The 20,155-nt window shown below is 37.3% G+C and overlaps 1 protein-coding gene across 1 annotated transcript in view; it reads right to left on the reverse strand.

The window, feature by feature from the left end:
* SMC6 (structural maintenance of chromosomes 6) overlaps window positions 1-20,155 on the reverse strand; it is a 78,675-nt gene that overhangs the window by 43,693 nt on the left and 14,827 nt on the right. Inside the window, exons 5-15 of the mRNA XM_025927088.2 lie at window positions 16,018-16,154; window positions 15,328-15,389; window positions 11,603-11,683; window positions 10,524-10,625; window positions 7,562-7,681; window positions 7,103-7,201; window positions 4,179-4,325; window positions 3,818-3,906; window positions 3,465-3,629; window positions 2,946-3,124; window positions 1,679-1,883 (exon numbers count right to left, since the gene is read on the reverse strand). Of these exons, the coding sequence (XP_025782873.1) occupies window positions 1,679-1,883; window positions 2,946-3,124; window positions 3,465-3,629; window positions 3,818-3,906; window positions 4,179-4,325; window positions 7,103-7,201; window positions 7,562-7,681; window positions 10,524-10,625; window positions 11,603-11,683; window positions 15,328-15,389; window positions 16,018-16,154 (1,386 nt within the window). The remainder of the gene's footprint in view (window positions 1-1,678; window positions 1,884-2,945; window positions 3,125-3,464; window positions 3,630-3,817; window positions 3,907-4,178; window positions 4,326-7,102; window positions 7,202-7,561; window positions 7,682-10,523; window positions 10,626-11,602; window positions 11,684-15,327; window positions 15,390-16,017; window positions 16,155-20,155) is intronic.

Genomic DNA, 20,155 nt, shown 5'->3' on the forward strand with positions numbered 1-20,155 from the left:
CATTCTCTCTACTCAAACCTATTAAAAAATAAAAAATCCTGCAGCTACCACAGGTGTCTGAATCCTGAGTAGACTGGTTCAGCTTCCTCTCTCACTCTCCCAAACCTACCCAAGTGGTGAGGCCCTCATTCTCAGCACATGGACTCACCTACTTCTGAGAAGTGACCTCAGGCTGCACAAACGTAGCTCTCACTCTGCACCACCTCCCAGGATGTGCTATGCTGCTAGGAGCCTGGAGCCACAATCCCCGGGGAATCTCTGGGGACACAGCATGCCAGTAGGGCAGCACCAGGCTTTCCTACTCATGGCAGTCCTCACAGCAGCTCATGGAGCCATCCCGACAGTTCAGGACCCAAGGTCCTGGTCCCCAAATGACAGTGCCAGTGAAAGAGGATATTCCTCACAGAAGTCAATCTCTCATAGCCATCCCCCAGGGGCAGTTTCCAAGGTCCCCGTAGGGAAACGCCCAATTACGAGTCACCACGCTGGAAGACCAGGTGTTCAGAGTTGTCCCGCTTCAGATGCAACTAACCTGTCAGGGGACATTTTTTACCATAAGCAATGCTGTCTGGTAGCACACCAGAAATTTCACTTTTATCAGGTCTTAGAAATTAGGAATCAAAGCTAGAAACTAATGTAGGGTCAAATTTTTCTGCAGATTGAGAAAACACTTCACCTCCAACTCCCAAATCCTTATACCTAGCCTAAAAAGCTCAAAATGGACAGTTCCAAAACAGGACTTATCCTCTTTTGACAAATCCACTTTTTCCTTGTACTTCTCCTGAACCACACACCTGCTAGGCACTCACTCCAGCCAGAGACCTGAAAGGCATCCTCAATTCTTTTGTTTTCTTACATTGAAGTGACAGGGTTTATTGATTTTGTCCTAAATAACACTTTTAATCTGTCCCTTACTATCCATAATGCACACGCTATTTTTTTGCAGAATAATTTATGATGCCGTGCCACTATACGTTTTGCACATAGAATTCTATTTGCCCACAAAGCAATTAACCCTTGTCTGTCACTAGACAAACTCATCAGTTCAGGAGACTAATCATTTGTCCTCTTTTCTCGAATCTCTTCCCTAATCTAGCTACTAACATCTAACGTGTAATTACTTTCTCATCTGAACTACATCTGCATTTTGTGATCTAATTTTATCAAAGCTGAAGATTAAATTAGAAAATATGTATTATATTTAAAAGTAAAGTGAGTAGCTAGTCAGCAGTTAGCAAAGAGGCCAGTTTGGGTACTGGGCCCTTGAGGTTTATTACGGTCATCAAAGAAAACAACTACGGTTCTTTACGGGATCTGCAAAGCACCTTGAGAGTTGAACTGTGAGTAATGAGTGTCAAAGCTCTTTGTTAGTACACCCCCCACATACCCCTTAATTTGTCTAGGTCTGTATCACTTCCCTCAGCATTGGTTCTATGCCACACTGCATCTCTCTCCCTGTTCTGGCTCCCACAACACACCTCGTGTAAGGAGCTCAAGGCCAGGGAGCAGGTCTTATTTACCTATGCATCTCCAGTGCCTAGGCTGAAATTAAAGAAGCAGCTTGATGAAATTTCATTAAGTCAGTACTATTTGGTTAACATAAAATTTTTTTAATTCTTTCTGATCTTGGACATGATTAAGCAATTCCAGAAATGGCACTTAACTAGTGATACCTTACCTGTGTCTTACATCGTACATCTCATTCCGAAACTCAGAAACTATTATCTGTGGCCGTGAGGTCCCTCGTGAATAAAACTTTTCCATCAGTGCCTGAAGGACTCTTTCATCAGCATGGTTATGGCAACAATAGGCTTGCAGAAGTCCCTTTAAGCAAGATTCGATAGCCAAAGCAAGCTCAGGGTCCCGAAGATGAATGCAAGCTCCTAAAAGTGAGAAAATTATTAAAAGGCCCATAAATCCTTACTTTGAAATATTTTTATAACAGTTTATAATTGACTTCAAAATATTTTCATATAAAGTATAGATGACATTACAGATCTTCTGTTAACTAAATGGGAAATCCCTACTTATACGTTGGATACACTAGAAAGACAACTCATCAAATCCTATGAAAAGAACTGTCCCACTCATTCCAATGTAAATCAGCAGAGGCCTTTCTATGTAATTGGATACTATGCCAGCCTCTGAATGGCATTTTGAATATCAAACCAAAAGGTTTACATACAGATCCTTTATTATTTTCTGTAAAACTGATTAACATTGGGATTTAAAAACAGAGAAGAAATGCCTCATCCATTGAAACAGATCCTGGTACAGAGGTACATATCATTTACATGAAGAGACATCACCATAATATAGTATGTAATGCCACATTTCCACAGTAAATATATTTAGTAATAAAATATATATATTTATCTTTACAGCATCATTTTCCCCTAATGATATTACAGAATTAGAGATAATTTCTCAGAACTCAAAAGACATGTATATATTTTTAATCTTCTGTATATATGGGGATAATGAAATACACCCAGGTTTTCCAGTTGAAAAAGGACTTCGAAACAATCCTAAATAGAAACTAAGAAAAGATAAGTCATTTTATAAAAGTTACACAAAAATCAGGTGGTGAGAATTCTTCTATCTTGATGTCACTGGATTTTCCAACTAATCAATTATATTCAAATTAGTTAACTCATTTATTCATTCATTCAGGAAAAAAATCTGAATCAGATTATTCAATTCTATAGTTACTTTTCCTAAGTTATCTTGCTTTTGGCTATTTTATGTTTTAAAGATACAAAAGGAAAATTATAAAGTTTAAAGTGATTTTTGTTATTATTTCTTAAAATATATACAATTAAAATCCACATATAATTACATAGCCCTTTGATAACACTTTTAAAACTAGATTCAAGAGAACCTTTCCTGAAAATAAAACCTTATTTCTAATGTTCCTTGTGTCCTGACCAAATGGTGACAAATACCTAAAGGGCCTATGGGTTTACAGGTAAAACGCCCACGCCTATAGGCGTCATCTATTGCTTCAAGAAGAGCTGGCACATGAGGCCCAAATCTTTTCAGTCGATCGGTTTTACTATCTTTCAGTTCTTTCAGTTGCCTCTGATTATAGCTCAGTGTATGCTTCACATCTAGTTCTTCTCGCCTACAAAATAAAAGCAAAAAACCAGAAGAAATATGTGCTACAATTATACAGGAATATCCAGCCTTTCCCCCCTAACACCTGCCTACCAGTGAATGACGTAGCTACCCAAAAGACTAAAGGCAGATTTATTTGAAAATGATTGTGTTACTGGAGAAAAATCATCACAAGTCGTCAAAACTTCACACACACACACACACACACACACACACACACACACGCACACACACACCTTATTCAGTACATGAACCAACAATGAAACATGTTTTCTGTCTTCATAAACACCAAACTACATGATTTTCAAGTGATTAAAAATAATCATCCTAAGGATATTGAAACTTACTTAATTCTCACCCGTTCTTCTTTGTCCTTTTCTATGGCTTGTTGAAACTGTTCAATCTCTTGATTGATTGAACTTTCCTGATCCTGCAAGGCCTTTACTCTCTCTTTTAACCAAGATATTTTTTTTTGCCTTTCCAATCGTTCAGGTTCCAAAGATTGATCGGTACTAACAGTAAATAATCCAAAATAGAAAATGTTATATGAAATAACATATAACTTGAATGTTTAGAAAACCACAAAGCAATGTAATAAAATTCCTTTAGAAATAGTACGGAAAATCTGATACTCCATTTCACTGATGGCACTGTTGTATAAAATGAGGTAATCATGTGCAATGCAAAGTAACCATCTTACCTTTTCTTTAGTTCTTCAATTCTTTTGCAAAGCTGTTCATCATCTTTCATTAATGCTCTATACTCATTTAGAGAACGGTTATATAAAACCTAACAAAAAATAAGACATACTTTGATAAAATAAATATATGTATCCTATTCAAACCCACTTTTGCCAAATCTTCAAATCAGAGGCTAAATATATGCAGAAATATATTTTTAAAACAAAGTACATAAATGGCCACATGAAACTTACATTTTTTAAAATTTGTAAGCAACACAGATCTTACTTAATTATAAAACCCCTCCTTTTAAAAGTAAGTGAACAGTATTTGTATTTGATCCATAGTATTTGATATTTCAGGCTGGAAAATTTCTCTCACCTCAGCTTCATTATAGGTCCTTTTCTTAGCCGTAACATCTGTTTTCAGTGCCATACATTCTGGTGCCCGTGCATTTGTCTCTTGACTAATCTTTTCTAGTTTATCTTGAATATCTTTGTATTTTTTTTCTGCCTCATTAAGTCTAACCTTTAAGAAAATAACATTTTGGAGTGTATTTTAATTTTCTTCAATAAACAGAAAAAAATTTTAAGTTATATATAGTTCACATCCAATAATAAACTTGGTTTCACTCTGACTAAATAATCTCAAGACATCAGGTAAGCAAACATAATTATATAAAATACTAGAATATAATTTTTTTTATTTGAGAGAGAGAGCGTGTGAGAGGAAGAGAGGGTCAGAGGAAGACAGAGAGATCTAATGCTCAGCATGGAACTTGACACGGGGCTTGATCCCACAATCAGAGTCAAAAGCAAGAGTTGGATCCTCAACCAACTGAGCCACCCAGGTGCCCTCTAAAATATAATTTTAATTCCACATTTCTTTATCCAACAAAAGTACTATCTTCTGGGGATACAAAGATACAGTAACAATGGTCTTCAGGTAACACAATAAATGGGAGAGAGGCACAATTTATCAGAGAACAGACATGGAAATTGATCATACAGTTTGGATGCAATAAAGCTTAAGGCTATATCTATTTAGAACTGTGGAAGCACAGAGAAAGAACCTAGAGGTCTGCCACAAAAAGTCAAGAATGCCTTCAAAGCAGAAGTAGCATTTGAGCTGAGACCTGAAAGATTAATCAAAATGTCCCTGGAGAAAAGTTGGGGAAAGGTGTTAGAGGCAGATGGAAAAGCATGTAGAAAGGCACTAGTCCTACTTTGGGAAATGAAAATATTTAAACTAAGAACGTAGTGGTGAGAGCTGAGCCTGAACGGTCAAAGAGTGTGAATTCCTAACAATCAGCTTACAACTTAACCCTCCAGACAACAGGGAAGCGAGGACATTAACGAAATTTGTATGTTAGATCACTTTGAAAGCACATGCAGGGTGAAGGGAAAATTACAGGAAACAACATCAGTAAGGAGTTAATATTCCAAAGCAAAAAGGAATGAGAAACCAAAGCAGGGCACTGACAAAAGGAATGGATTAGAAGGGACAAATAAGAGAACTATTAGATCAGGGATCAGCAAACTTTTTCCAGCAAGAGCCACATAGTATAGTAGACACTATTCCTTTGCAATCCTTCCATTCAATAGTTATTCTATAATCTATGACCATGCATACACTACACGAGAGGTTTTGTGTAAGACATGGTAGGAAGGATACAATTATAAAATAAGATTGTTCTTACCCTCCAGAAAGTGCCTAAATGCTTAAGTGGGGCAAACGCCTATAGAACTGAAGTATAATGAAGCCTCAAGATCCTCCTTTTCCCATTTGAAAAAAGGTGAACATCTATTACTCAGACTAGATTCCATTTTTATTTTATTATTTTTACTTTTATTTCATTAAAGATTTTATTTTGAAGTAATCTCTACACCCAATGTGGGGCTCAAACTTGCAACCCCGAGATCAAGAGTTGCATGCTCTACCTACTGAACCAGCCAGGCACCCTTGGATTCCATTTTCAGATTGGAGATTATCTAAAGAGAAAAGTAACCTAAAGTCCTCCACTATGATAAGCTAAGAAGTGAGGATGAGGAAAATCTGGTAAAATAAACAATTCTAGAATATTCTCGCAGAAATGAAAATCCAAGGTAAGAAAAGTAGGTGGGTTGAACTTCCATTTACTACCTGAAGAGGGAGTACGAAATTCAGCTTATTTCTGTTATTTTTACATATTTATCTCTGTTTTGATGGATTAATGTCATAATTCTTAAAATGGAAAAACATATCTGCATACTTGGAGGAGAGACAGGAAAAAGCAAGGTGGGGGATATTACGTCCTATACTACAAACTAAGCTTGGGGGCCAAAAATTCGTAAGTAGAACAAAATACTATGGGGTTAGGCCAGCCACACTGAGCAGATGGGGCTTCTATAAAAAAGAAAAGGCTAGGACTTCTACTTCTGGCATGACAATGTGAGGAATTCTGCACTGCTGGCTACATACCCTTGGGAAAATACTAAGAAACCACTCAAGTGTAAATTTTTAATGTGTGAATTGTATGGTATATAAATTATATCTTAATAAAGCTGTTAAAAAAAAAGAACGAAAAGACAAGTATAAAGAGTGGATCTGCTATATGGTAAAAAGGTCTACATGCACACCCCCAACAGAGAATTACTGCTTTTATTTACCATTCAACCAACTTCTACCTCTAGGCCCAAGTGGAAGACTTGTGGTTTTTCTTGAATCTTACATAAATAGCATAGTTTCCACCTGGGCTCTTAGATCTCGGCTTGAAATTAACTTTATAGACCTAACAACCTGTCCCACATGTGTTCTACCTACATGGAATCCTCTGATGGTTCTGGGCCCTAAACTTCAGTTCCCTGTAAGTTATGGTAGCAGTCTCTGGGTATTGTGTTCAGTTTTGAATTGTTACACTTCACGATACTTAACTTTAATGCTATTCTAATTCACTATTATCCTAACACCTCAAGACTTCTTATGTTGCCACTGCTAATGAACCCAGAGTAAAAGCTTCAGGCTGTAGCGTCTCTAGTTGGTAACAAAGTACCATTGTCTGCAAGCATGAGTTCAGAGTGCGACATCACTGGGCTCAACTGGCTGATCATGTCCAAATACAACACTCTTTTAAAAAAGAGAGTTGCCACAATAGTCCTTGAACAAAAGTTTAGGTCAGATTCACCTAATAAATTAGGTAATAAATTCACACACAGACAGATATATAGGTTGACACTTCTACTTTTGTTAAGTCTTTTAAAATAGTCTAATATGAGTAATCTTGTATGATTAAACTACCAAATCTGTATTAGAAAAACTACAATTACCTGCTGTTCTTCCATCTTCCTGTCAAGTCTAGCAGCACGATCTTCTCCAATTTTGATATTATCTCTGATAGCATTCAATTGCTTTTCAATTTCATTGACCTACAAAGAAATTACACAGTAAATCATGTAGAAGACTAACTGTAACCAAATATATTCTGCATATTAAAAGTATAAGTGAGGGGCGCCTGGGTGGCGCAGTCGGTTAAGCGTCCGACTTCAGCCAGGTCACGATCTCGCGGTCTGGGAGTTCGAGCCCCGCGTCAGGCTCTGGGCTGATGGCTCAGAGCCTGGAGCCTGTTTCCGATTCTGTGTCTCCCTCTCTCTCTGCCCCTCCCCCATTCATGCTCTGTCTCTCTCTGTCCCAAAAATAAATAAAAACGTTGAAAAAAAAATTTAAAAAAAATAAAAAATAAAAATAAAAATAAAAGTATAAGTGAATAAGTAATTAAGTAAAATTACCACTGCCCAAGCCATTTCATGTTTCAAATATTCTAAATTAGTCTTCATTGTACTTAAGCCAGCAATACTTTGAAAACGTTCTTCTTTTTCCAAACACTGGCGTTTTAGTTCAATAAGTCGCTTAAAAAAAGAAAAAAAGGAAATATTTCTTACTGACATTAGAAAGACACGACATTTTACAAATGTATTTAAGTGTACTGCCTTAATGGTATTAAAAAAGATATGCAAAGAAATGTCTTCTTTTAAGATGAAAATAAAAATACTTTTGGTTCTTTGATATGCTTTGACTAGGTACAACTATTTTCTTAATTTCTGCACTACAAAAATGGCCAAATACTATTCTAATGATGATCAAAGGAACAAAGGGTTTAAGACCTCACAAGTGCAGACAAATCACAAAACTCAGTTTCCCGCTTCTCTTGACACCATATCTGAGAGACAGAATGGTCTGTTCTTCTGGGCAAAGTATACCCAGCACCCTTTCCAAAGATAATGGAAGATGTAGAAGACATTTATTCCTAAAAGCTAAGCTACAATTTTTAAAACCTAAGTTCTCACTTAACAGTAAATAAAATCATTAAATATCAGACAGAGTGACATTAGAATGGCTTCTGAAGTAGCTCCTAGACTTCATATTCTGTACACCAGGGTAGATAGATGGCCTCTCCCGTTCACTGGTGCTGACCATCTTCAACCAGGGCCTCATGCTGTAGATCTACAAGGGTGTCCCTACAAGTCACTTTCCCAATTTCCAGGATCATTTCAATCCATTATCACGCTCTTCACACCTCACACACATGCCCCCCGCGCTAATCCTCACTGATTCTCCCTGCCTCCTACTCAGGGAATTTAGTGGCCATCAGATGGAAACTCCAACTTCCAATAGCCTTATCTACAAACCTAACGCAGTCACAGCTTCCTTACGCTGAAGAGGAGGGGCCTTCATTACACTGAAGTCCAGTCCCCATCTATCTATACCTTTTGCAGTCAAATGCTCTACCCCTGAGCTATACCCCCTATCTATACCTTTTGGATGCGACCACTTGCTTCTGCCTTCTTGGGAGGTCTAAATTACTTCATTTCTCATCCCATCTTTTCATCTTTGTTTCCACTTTATCCTCTTCACTGACTCCCTTCCACTATCATTTTTATTTCTTGGAGACTGCTTCCCTCCTCTCACCATCCCTCTCCTGGCACTGTTCATCCTTCATTTTTCATCTTAGACATAAGCCTTAACAAATCCACCCTTCCCGAGTCCCTACACCCCAGCACTAATACCCTATTAAGTGCTTTTGCACAAACCCAGTCACAAATAAGTCCTTTAGTAGTGACCACCATACTCAGTTATTTACCATCTGGTTCCTGCTGAGTAGTTAGGTCTATGACCCCACGAGCCCTCAAGCCCTGGTATATATTGGCTGTTTATGGCCACGGACAAAGCACAATGCCAGGAGGCACACAGTGGAACTTATTATTTGTTGGCCGAATGCTTTCTAGTTTCTAACCTTCACATACTGTTTCCTATAAATTTAGTTATTCAAATTCGGAGTTTATTTTGAGAATATAAAGTTCTTCCTATAGATTTAGCTATTTAAATCCAGAGTTTAAGAATACAGGATATTTAATTAATATTTAATTAATTAATTAGAAAAAAGTTCTTATTAAGTGCACATTATACATACGGAACTCTGCTACATGATATAGGGAAGTGCTTCTTTAACTTCATAATTAAAATATCTTTACTAGTTGATAACAAAGTATACCATGAAGAGAGTGGGTGTCTAACCCCCCCCCACTGTCTAAAGCAAACAAATTTCTTCAAAGTCCTGACTTATTATTTTAAAAATAATAAATGTAACATACACTTTTACTTTTTTCTGAATATGCAAATATTTCCTTTCCCCAATAACACTGATACTCCAAGAAAGTGTGCTATATTAATTCTGTGGTTTACAGCGCCTCCTTGTACACTACCACATACCTGGGGTTTAAAGGGACAATGTGGGGAATAAAAAATAAATATACCCATCCTTGCTTTTTAAGTTTTCATACAACCACAGACCTAATTTTACATATGCAATCCTGAAAACTTGAAGTAAAAGGGCCAGTGTGACATCTAACTAAAGGTGACCTGGATCAATCATTAGTACAATTCTGTGTCAAAAGCACAAGCTAAGAAACAGCTGAAAGCTGAACTGGTTGTATGAAACTGACTAACAAAAGAATAAGATACAGAATCACACAAAAATTGGTGGACTTAATGTACTGGACGAAAGGCTCAAACGTAAGCCTTATGACTTTGAGGTCTCTGATTATCAGACAGAAGGTTGGATCTTCAGGAATCTGAAGAAGAAAGTATAAAAACAAAATACAGCAGATGTAAAACAAATTTAAGTAAGTCACGCTGGCGTGAGTAATTTCAAATTCACACAGATATGCACAGCTGCTAACCTGGCAAGTTCAGATGTGACAGTTGCCACCAAGCTATCAGTGCTTAATGAATGTTAACAATTTACCAGTGTGATGAAATACTTATCTACCATATATAATTACATGTGCATTTAATACGTTTAATATCAGCTTGAGGCTTGTGCTTCTTTTGCCAACATAAGAAATACTACAGTTTTCAAACGACTTCTAGTGAGAATTAGTGATACCTTATTGTAGAACCAGTAAGTCATATATCCAGGCATAAGTATGTAAAATATTGCCCTGTCCTCTAGTTTATAACTTAACAGAGGAAAATGTGTACATGCCCATTATTACATAACAAAGTAAAGGCTAATAAAATACCCTGAATATAAAAACCACCCTTCGTATATTTCATAGAGTACCATGGAAGTGCTATTAGTTTTCTATAGCTACGTATTTATCTATAAGTATATAATTTTACAGTACCATTTATCTTATAGGTACTATAGCAATTTGACCTCAAAAATATTTGCATCAAGTGTTTACAAACCTCTTCTCCTTGATTTATCTGCTCCTTTGTTCTTTCTTTTGTTTCCATAATGTACGAATAATCTTCCTTCATCTGCTCAAGTTGGGTTGCTTTCATAAAGAACTGTATCAATAAGGAAAACACAATTAGGAGTCTGTAAACTTCCATGAACTGTAAGAAAAAAATTGTGGACTAATTATGTAAAAAGACACTAAAAACAATCTTGAGCAAGTAAAGATATACACAAAAGAACATGTTTTCAGACCCCAAATTTATTTCACCTACTCTGTTCACATCTACACATTTACTTGAAAGAACTCTTAAAAGCCTATGTAAGAAAACACTTTTGGTGTGATAATAATACCATCTTAAAAACTCACGTTCACTATTCTTTCATTCTTTAAGCAAGTATGAAAAAAAGAGAAAACATCCATATCCTTGATCTTTACACATCTTAAATTTTTAGAAAAGGAAATAGTGAAATCCATTCAAAAGTTACAGCATAAGTTTTAGTAGAAGTCAAATACTTTGCTAGCTTTATAATTTAAGGTTTAAAGGTTGTTATGCATGACCAATCATTCCTTTTAATTTTCTTAAAGATTAATTTTAGAATAATCCGTTCTCTCTCAGAATTCAGAGCCAAAGAGTGAAAGCAAGAATTTACTATGAAAATTACATTTCTATCATACCTACTTATAACTTTCCTAAATTAGCCCTACACTATTACTATAAATCAATGGCTTTAAAAAAAAAAAAAAAAAAAAAAAAAACTCAAGGGACCCTTAGGTGGCTCAGTCGGTTAAGCTTCTGACTCTGGATTTCCTCTCAGGCCATGATCTCATGGCTCTTGGGTTCAAGCTCTGCACCAGGCTCTGCACTGACAGTGCTAGGCCTGCTTGGGATATTCTCTCTCTCTCTCTCTCTCTCTCTCTCTCTCTCTCTCCCGCACCCCTGATCATTCTCTTTCTCTCTCAGAATAAATAAACATTTTTTAAAAACTCAGTATTTATAACATGAGCAAAAGTTATATTCAGTATATATGCTTAATCTAGAAATATATTCTTTTTTGATAAATTCATATTTACTTTGGTGTTCCTTACTTTGTATTTGTCTCCCTCATTTTTAGACTGCAAGAACTGCTTGCTCATCTCTTGTGTTAAAACAGAAACTGGATTATCCACCTGAAATAAATAAGAAAGATTATTTCTGATTATTTCATTTTAACGACTTAAGATAAACCGACTGAAATACAGAATAGAATTCACCCATGGCATCATCAAGAAGGCTAAGGTTACGGTATTAGGGTAAATACACAAAGAAAAAATGTTAGTTATTAATGTAGGGAAAATATTTCAATATTTCATGATACTAAAATAAATAGCATAGTCAAAATTTTTCTGCCACTATATGAGGGCACAAGAAATCTCTGAAGAAGTATTTTTATTAGAAAGTTGTTACTTCTTTCACCTGTTTTATAGAATATCACTCCTATGCTACTGGTTAACAGTCAGACAACAGTGAATAAAGCTCTCAGCTGACTTGGGTTCTTGTCTCTCACCCCCTATGTTGCCCTGGGCAAGTTAGTTTCTCCAACTAAATACAAAAGGTCCAACTTTGTTATTTCTTAATGTTTATTTTGAGAGAGAGAGAGAGCAAGAACACAGTGGGAGAGGCAGGGAGAGAGGAGAGAGAGAGAATCCCAAGTAGCAAGAGAATCTCAAGAATAATACAGAACCTGATGCAGGGCTCAATCTCACAAACGGTGAGATCATGACCTGAGCCAAAATGAAGAGCTGGCTGCTTAACCGACTGACCCACCCAGGCAGCTCCCAACTTGGTTATTTCTAATAGGAATTATGATGACAAGTAGTGATTATTTTTCTTTCAGATTTGTTATTTCTTCATGAAGATATTATAAAATAAATCGAAATGCTGGAGTTATTTCTACCTTTTGGAGGAGGAGTCATTTAAAATAAGCTATTGCGCGGGGCGCCTGGGTGGCGCAGTCGGTTAAGCGTCCGACTTCAGCCAGGTCACGATCTCGCGGTCCGTGAGTTCGAGCCCCGCGTCAGGCTCTGGGCTGATGGCTCAGAGCCTGGAGACTGTTTCCGATTCTGTGTCTTCCTCTCTCTCTGCCCCTCCCCTGTTCATGCTCTGTCTCTTTCTGTCCCAAAAATAAATAAACGTTGAAAAAAAAAATAAAAAAAAATAAATAAATAAAATAAGCTATTGCTTGAATTAAACTATCTGTAACTAGCAAGTTAAAGTACAGTTAAAGTAACAGTAAAGTACAGTAACTCATCAAAGTACAGGTGAAAAAGTTTAAAAAACATGTAACTTGCTTCAGAAAAATTCAAGGTCATTACTCATTTATGTCTTTGGCATTAATAAGAAAATAATTTACATACTAGAAAATAATACGGTTTGAAAGTTATGGAATATGTAGGACCAGTATAAATGAAAAAAATTTTAAACTCCTTCATTTTACCATCTGTAAAATTTGGGGTCTTCTAAGATAACAAAACCATTTATGCAGTTATAAAGAAACCTCTACAGGGGTGCCTGGGTGGCTCAGTTGGTTAAGTGTCTGACTCTTGATTTCAGCCAAAGTCATGATCTCAGGGTGGTGAGACTGAGCCCCGCATTGGGCTCCACACAGGGCATGAAGCCTGCTTAAGATTCTCTCTCTCCTTCTGCCCTTTCTCCACTCTCTCTCTCAAATTAAAAAAACAAAAAACAAACTTCTACATGCCACTTTTTATTATTTTTATCACTACTATTATATAGGTAGGCCACACAGACTGCCACGTATTTTTTACAAAGCTTGCCCTATATCTTCATTTCACATTCCATTTGACTTCTTAAAAACAAGACCTAATGTTCTAGTCTTTAATGACAAGACATTTTAACCAACTTTGAATCAGTTAACTTCACCAAAACTTATATTCTTTTGTCTACAACTTTTTGATTGTTTTTGAAATGGGATTCCTAGTTCCTACCCTACTCTAGGGATTATGTAAGAACCTTGTAGCTTTACCTGTCGAGACTCTAGAACAAGCAAAAGGCAAGCACAAACGGGTAAACTTCAGAGAAAGGATAAGAAGAATAGGCACAGGGGACAAAATAATTAGGTACTTAAAGACATTAAATATTCTCCTCCCACTTGGTTATCCTAGGCCACCAATGTCTAATAGATAGATAATGCAAATCACATAGATAATTTTAAATTTGCTAGTGGCGATATTAATAAACAGGGAAAATCAATTTTAATATATTTCTAGTCTAAAATATCAATTAACAAATAACCTATATAAAAATTGAATTACTCCTTTGCAGTAACTCTTCAAAATCTCATATGTATCTCACACTATAGTACATCACAATTTGGACTACCTACATTTCAAGTGCTTAATACCCACACGTAGCTATGGTTATTATACAGGTAAGTGCAGCTCTAGACCTTCTATATTTTGATAAATGAACCTTTAGCAACTGCATCATACTAGAAGAGGACTAGAAGAGTTGTAACAATCTTTACATATTTCAAAAGAAATAAACATGTTTTTATATTCCCCAAGGAAGCGGGAACTTAGAAAACAGGCTTAATTCAACTTTCCCATAATTTTTCTTTCTGATAAAGAGTTGTCCACAGAAGGAATCAGAAGCCTCAGGCAGAAGTGATTCCTCCATCACAATCCACTTAGAAGTAGTTGCTGAAGAGTGAAGGATTCCACACAGGGTAAGTACAGAGTGTGAGAAATCTACTGGATGCCCTCCAAGATCCTCCCAAACATCTATGATTCCATATACATTTGGTTTTCCTGATTTTGCTTTAAAATTGTCCTGCATTCTAGCTTCAAATTTATTTGATGTGTCTGCTTTTCTTCAGATTTTAATAAGTATTTTTCTAAATTTCTGTTGCCTGACATGGAAGGCACTACCCACATGGAGCTTTTTACACTTAAGTAAATTAAATAAAATCAAACACTCAATTTCTCAGTCGCACATTTCAGGTGCTCAAGAGCAAGATGCCAGTGGCTACCCCACTGAATAGCATAATACAGAATATTTCTACCATCACAGAAAGTTTTTCTGGATAGCTTTGTTCTGAACCAAACTGGCAAAGATACCTAGACTTGTAATTGTTCTTTTCCCTTGGTGACTAGTCTTGGTGTTCTTCGTCCCGGAATAAGGCAGGGTAGTACATCAGAATGTAACAGGGATGCCTGGATCCCAATCCAGGCTCTACCAGCAAGCATGCCTAGACGACTGTAGGTGTACATTTACTTTTTCTAGCTCCTTCCTCACCTACAAAATATAGGTGAATCAGATGACCGCCCGGGACAATTCCAGTGCTCACATCATAAGACTACATGCTCTATTTCTAATTACTCAAAGTTATCTTAGCAGAAAGGACTTGACACACCTCCTGCAGTTATGATCAAGAACTCCAAAGTACATAAAGAAATGCTTTATTTTTTTGGAATAAATTTCCTTTCTACAACGACTTAGCAACTGAGCTTAGGGAGCCTAGGGCAACAGAAAGCAAAGAAACTGTATAGCTTTTATGAACATCAGTTCTATCCCATACTGGTGCAGACTACATGTTCTTGACTGCTCTGTCAAAATACGAGTGTGATATTAGGCATTGAAAACTCCTGCTGAATTCGCAAATTTTAAGCAATGTCGCTAACAATAGTTGTACATGTTCCTCCTGTGGTCAATTTACTCATATGAGCCCATCTGAATTGTTTCGACATTGCAAATGACAGCTTATGAAAAAGTGACCAGATGCATCAATCAGGAATGCAGATTTAGCAATTACCTGTATGTTAAAATGATCAAGAATTGCAATCAGCTCTTCTTTTCTAGTAGAAACCACGGTGCCTGGTTAAGAGAAACACATACAAATGACCAGACTGTTTTTAGGGCAAAAATACAGAGAAAAATGAAGCAATTATTTACCAATATAAGCATTACTATTTTTGTGATGTCATCAAGAATACGCACGCATCTGAGAGAGCTGGCCACTACGGTAATCATGACCCAAGCACACAGAGGAAGAAGCGCGGACACCATGACGGTGCTTCTCTTCTTCCCATTAGCTAAACGCTTGCTCTTCCTTCTCACCTACCTCTTTGCCTCCTCTTCCTTTTGCGAACCTTTTCCCCACCTTTTGCGAACCACATCTTTCCACATGTGCTAGCAACTACAGGGGTGAAAGGAGGTCTGCGGGTGAGGACGAAATGGCATAGCCTGTTTCAAGTGGACCCAAACTCTGATAATCATGGTTCTGCTGTCCAATGTCCTGGGATGAAACAACTCTGTGTATATATGTACGTACATAAACATGTGCATGTACACATACATGCAACCAACCCATGATCTGACATGAGAAAGGTTTCAAGAAATTAGGAAGAAATGCCGTTTTGATGAATACCTGAGCAATCACTTCACTGTTTAACTGAACATTTACTAATATTTTATATGAAATGAAAAGACATTCATAACAAACCTGTTTCACTTTTTAGTTTATAAGATCGACTTCCATCCATGCTGATGTGTTGTTGCACAACTATAGAGTTACCGTACACGTTTGCTCTATAGGCATCATCTCCTCTGTTCCTTAATGTTATTGAGATATCTGCCGAGCTAAAGCAAGAAGGTTAAGGTAAGTCACATGAAGGTACAGTGCAATTTCAATACTAGGTTACTAGAATTTTCAAAACCTCCAAAATAATTTGCCTAATTCATTTGAAAAGTAGCTTTATACCAGTAGTTGATGGCTGACAGGCTACTACAGAATAATGCTGAATATATCATGCCTAATAAAAAAAAAAAAAGAGAGAATAAGAGTTATGAAAATACTGACTATTCTATCCATAATAGAAATACCACGGTCACATAAAACCCATTAAAATTTTGGTTGTTTCAAATCATGCAGATAAGTTATACACCTTTTATAGGCAACATGGAATACTACACTGTCTGACTATAAAATACAGCATCATGCTGACAGCAATCCCTTAAGAATGATGAAGTAACAATTATGGGGAAATAATAACATCTTCCAAGAACATTAGAATTAAATGAAGCAACTTTCATCTTTCAAATGTAGGGCAATAAAAAAATGAAAGTATTTGATACCAAGAAATGTAAACGGAAGCTCAGAATTTCTTGAAATTCTATTGATATTATAAAGGAATTATTTTTAAAGTTTTAAACAAGTTTAGAGCATTTATAGCCATGCACATTTTTATACAGGAAAAAAAATCAATCTTTATTTTTCTACCTTTTTTTGAAAAAATAAGACTTGGTAGAAAAACAAAAAGTGTTAAGGAAGTATATTACTATATACACACTCATAATTTCCTTAAACGTAAAAGCAATCAATTTTTTTTTCTGATTCAGGTGAACATCTCCCAAAATGCTAAAGCCCTTTAATGCAAAACTGCTTTAACTAGTAATTAAATGAAATCTTTAATAGAACTTGTTTTCATGAATTTATAATCAGATTCCCAAACTGTTCCCATCTGCAGGAAATGCAGAAAAAAATACTCAAGATAAACTTCACTGTAAACTGATATTACAGTAGACATACTGAAGGGTTTTGTTATCTCCTGCTCCAGTCACCCTCTTCTTCACCAGAGCCTGAGCAGAAAGACAGGGCTTAGTAGCCTGATCAGTCCTCACCCTGCCCTCCAGGGATGGAGCTAAATATAGAAATCTGATTCGAACTCAGAAAGAGTAACCTTAGTTACTTGAGATGTCAACATTAAGGGAAATTAGATGAAGGGTATAAAGGAAAGTGTACTATCTTTACAACACTTCCATAAATCTAAATTATTTCACAATGAAGTTTTAAAAACAAACTCAAATGAAGGCACAACCACGTTAAGAGCTGGTGATTCCCTGAAGCCTCTGAGGACTAGAGAAACCAATTTGGGGCTTTTACTCAGATGAGCAAGCAGAACATGTGCAGAGGCTACAGAGAGAAGCAAGAGCACACAACAGATAACCTCTTAGAAAACCACCTAGACCAAGTGAAAGAGACACACCCACAGATATTGGCAGTAAATAAGACACAGAGAACTACACAGCCCCAAAGACTAAGACAGTTAGACGTGGATGACTGGATGACTGCACAAAGACACAGAGTAATGAAGACTTGGCTAAGTTGTAAGGTAGAGAACACACACTCCTCACAAACCCACACACCTGTCATAAGGAGACAGAGGGAAGGGAGCACAATATGGTACAGCCCATTATACAAGGGGGTGAGGGAGGTGGAACAGAAGGGTTGCCGCATGGACCCAAAGGAAGGGAGAGGCAGATAGAGGCCTAGAGACAAAAATACAGAGAAAAACCCATAGACACAGAAAAGAAAGGCCCAGAGACAAAAGATCCTTGGTTCTGAGGTCTCTGAGTACCAGTTACTCATGAGACCCAACTATACTTCTTCGCTCCTGCAGCTTCTAATATACAAATCCCTGAATTTTTACAATAAATCTCCCTTTTTTTAAAAAAATGTTTATTTATTTATTTTTTTATTTTTAAAAAAATTTTTTATTATTTTTTTTTTATTTTTTAAAAAAATGTTTATTTATTTACTTATTTATTATTTATTTATTTTCAGAGAGAGCTAGAGAGCAGAGAATAGGGGCAGAGAGAGAGGAAGAGAAATCCTAAACAGGCTCTGTGCTGTCAGTGCAGAGCCTTATGCAGAACTTGAACTCAAACCGTGAAATCTTGACCAGAGTCGAAATCAAGAGTCAAACGCTTAACTGACTAAGCCACCCAGGCACCCCTAAATCTTGTTTTCTAAAGCTACCCTAAGTGGGCTGGGGTGTGTGTATTTTGTTTTGTTTTTTTTTAAAGAGAGAGAGAAGGCGTGCGTGCACAAGCGCACATGAGCGGGAGAGGGGCAGAGAGAGAGAGAATCTTAAGCAGACTCTACATCCAGCACCCATGCGGGGCTGGATCTCATGACCATGAGATCATGACCTGAGTCGAAATCAAGAGTTGGATGCTTAACCAACTGAGCCGCCCAGGCGCCCCTGTGTGTGTGTGTGTGTGTGTGTGTGTATGTGTGTGTGTGTGTGTGTGTGTGTGTGTGTGTGTGTGTGTGTATTTAAATCAGAAGTACCCAATTAGGACAGATACACTCCAGACAAGTTGTAATTAATGGGAGGTTTTTTTTTTAATTTAACATTTATTATTGAGAGACAAAGACAGAGCATGAGCAGGGGAGAGGTAGAGACGGGGAGACAGAGAATCTGAAGCAGGCTCCAGGCTCGGAGCTGTCAGCACAGAGCCCGACATGGAGCTCGAACTTGTAAACCATGAGATCATGACCTGAGCCAAAGTCAGACATTTAACCTACTGAGCTACCTAGGTGCCCCAATTAATGGAATTTTTAAAAGCTCTCCAGTTGATTCTAATGAACAGTCAAAGTTGAAAACCGTTAACTAAAGTATAGTAGGGGAAGGGCAGCTGCCCACAATACGGAATAAAAATATTTTTTTCATTAACTCGTATGTTTACCTATATTAAGTGAATGTACTTCATGAAAACATTTTAAAAATAAAGTGATTATATATGTTTCCTCTCTGAATCATCAAACATCTCTCTTGATTAGCAAACATATATTTTATTATTTTCATTCCTAGCTACTCTGTGTATTTAATAGCTACCTTTAGTATTGTGAGAACTTCGGAGGCACTGGTATTCTGTTGCGATGTGAACTGAATAAAGAAAATCAAGTTTTTCAAAAAATTAAGGTTTAAGAGAAAAGCCTCCTAGTAACAGGAGACAGGGACACCTTTGCTGGGCACTAACTGCTGTCTCCTCAGCTACTGATGTGGCTAATTCTCAATTTAGGTCAAGAGCCAGGGAGCCCAACGTCTGTAAATACAGGAAATCCTTAAGTGAAGAGTTCTTTTAGAATGACATCACAAACAAGCAGTGCCACAGAAAGAATTTGGCTTCTTTCTCAACCCTGGAAAAGTCTATCTGCACAGAGGTACCTGGCAGCAGCACGAACATAGGCACGAACAAGGCACGAACCATACAAAAATATGATGCATCTGCTGTCTCTGAATAGCCAGCTCATCTGCAGTTAAGTTCTGTAGCCTTGACTAAATACATCAGCAATGTACAGCACGAGTAAGAGTTTTTGTCCCTCCATAACTCACTCCCAATGCTGCAGCTGTCAGATCCCAAGGCAACCAGGGCTAGTATTAGAAAGCCAAGGGAGGGAACAGTGAACTAAATATGTTCAAAAAGAACCTGAATAGTGAGGGTCATGAGACCTTGGGGCACTGACAGTGGTTTCCAAGGGAGAAGTTGTATTAGGTGAATTCATTCACCACCACTGTAAAGAGCTGGTAGCTGACAGAGAGGTGACGCCCAGGCAGAGTGTCTCAGGGCAGGGTTCTCTGGCTTCTCCAAATCTCACTAGGCAAGACTGCTACGGAGAGCTAAAACCCCAAAACAAGACAGGACTGAGCCCAGGTGCTACCAACGGGGAGCGTAATGTTTGACATGGGGGGAAGGAGAGTCCCGAGGACTCTCCCAAACCTGTGCCAGACAGACTACCTTCAGGGAAAATGGAGCAGACACGCAAATTTTAGATGTAAAACTGACTTAAGACT

Source organism: Puma concolor, chromosome A3 (genome assembly GCF_028749965.1).
Source record: "Puma concolor isolate L17-30 chromosome A3, mPumCon1.1.hap2, whole genome shotgun sequence".
NCBI classification, from domain to species: Eukaryota; Metazoa; Chordata; class Mammalia; order Carnivora; family Felidae; genus Puma; species Puma concolor.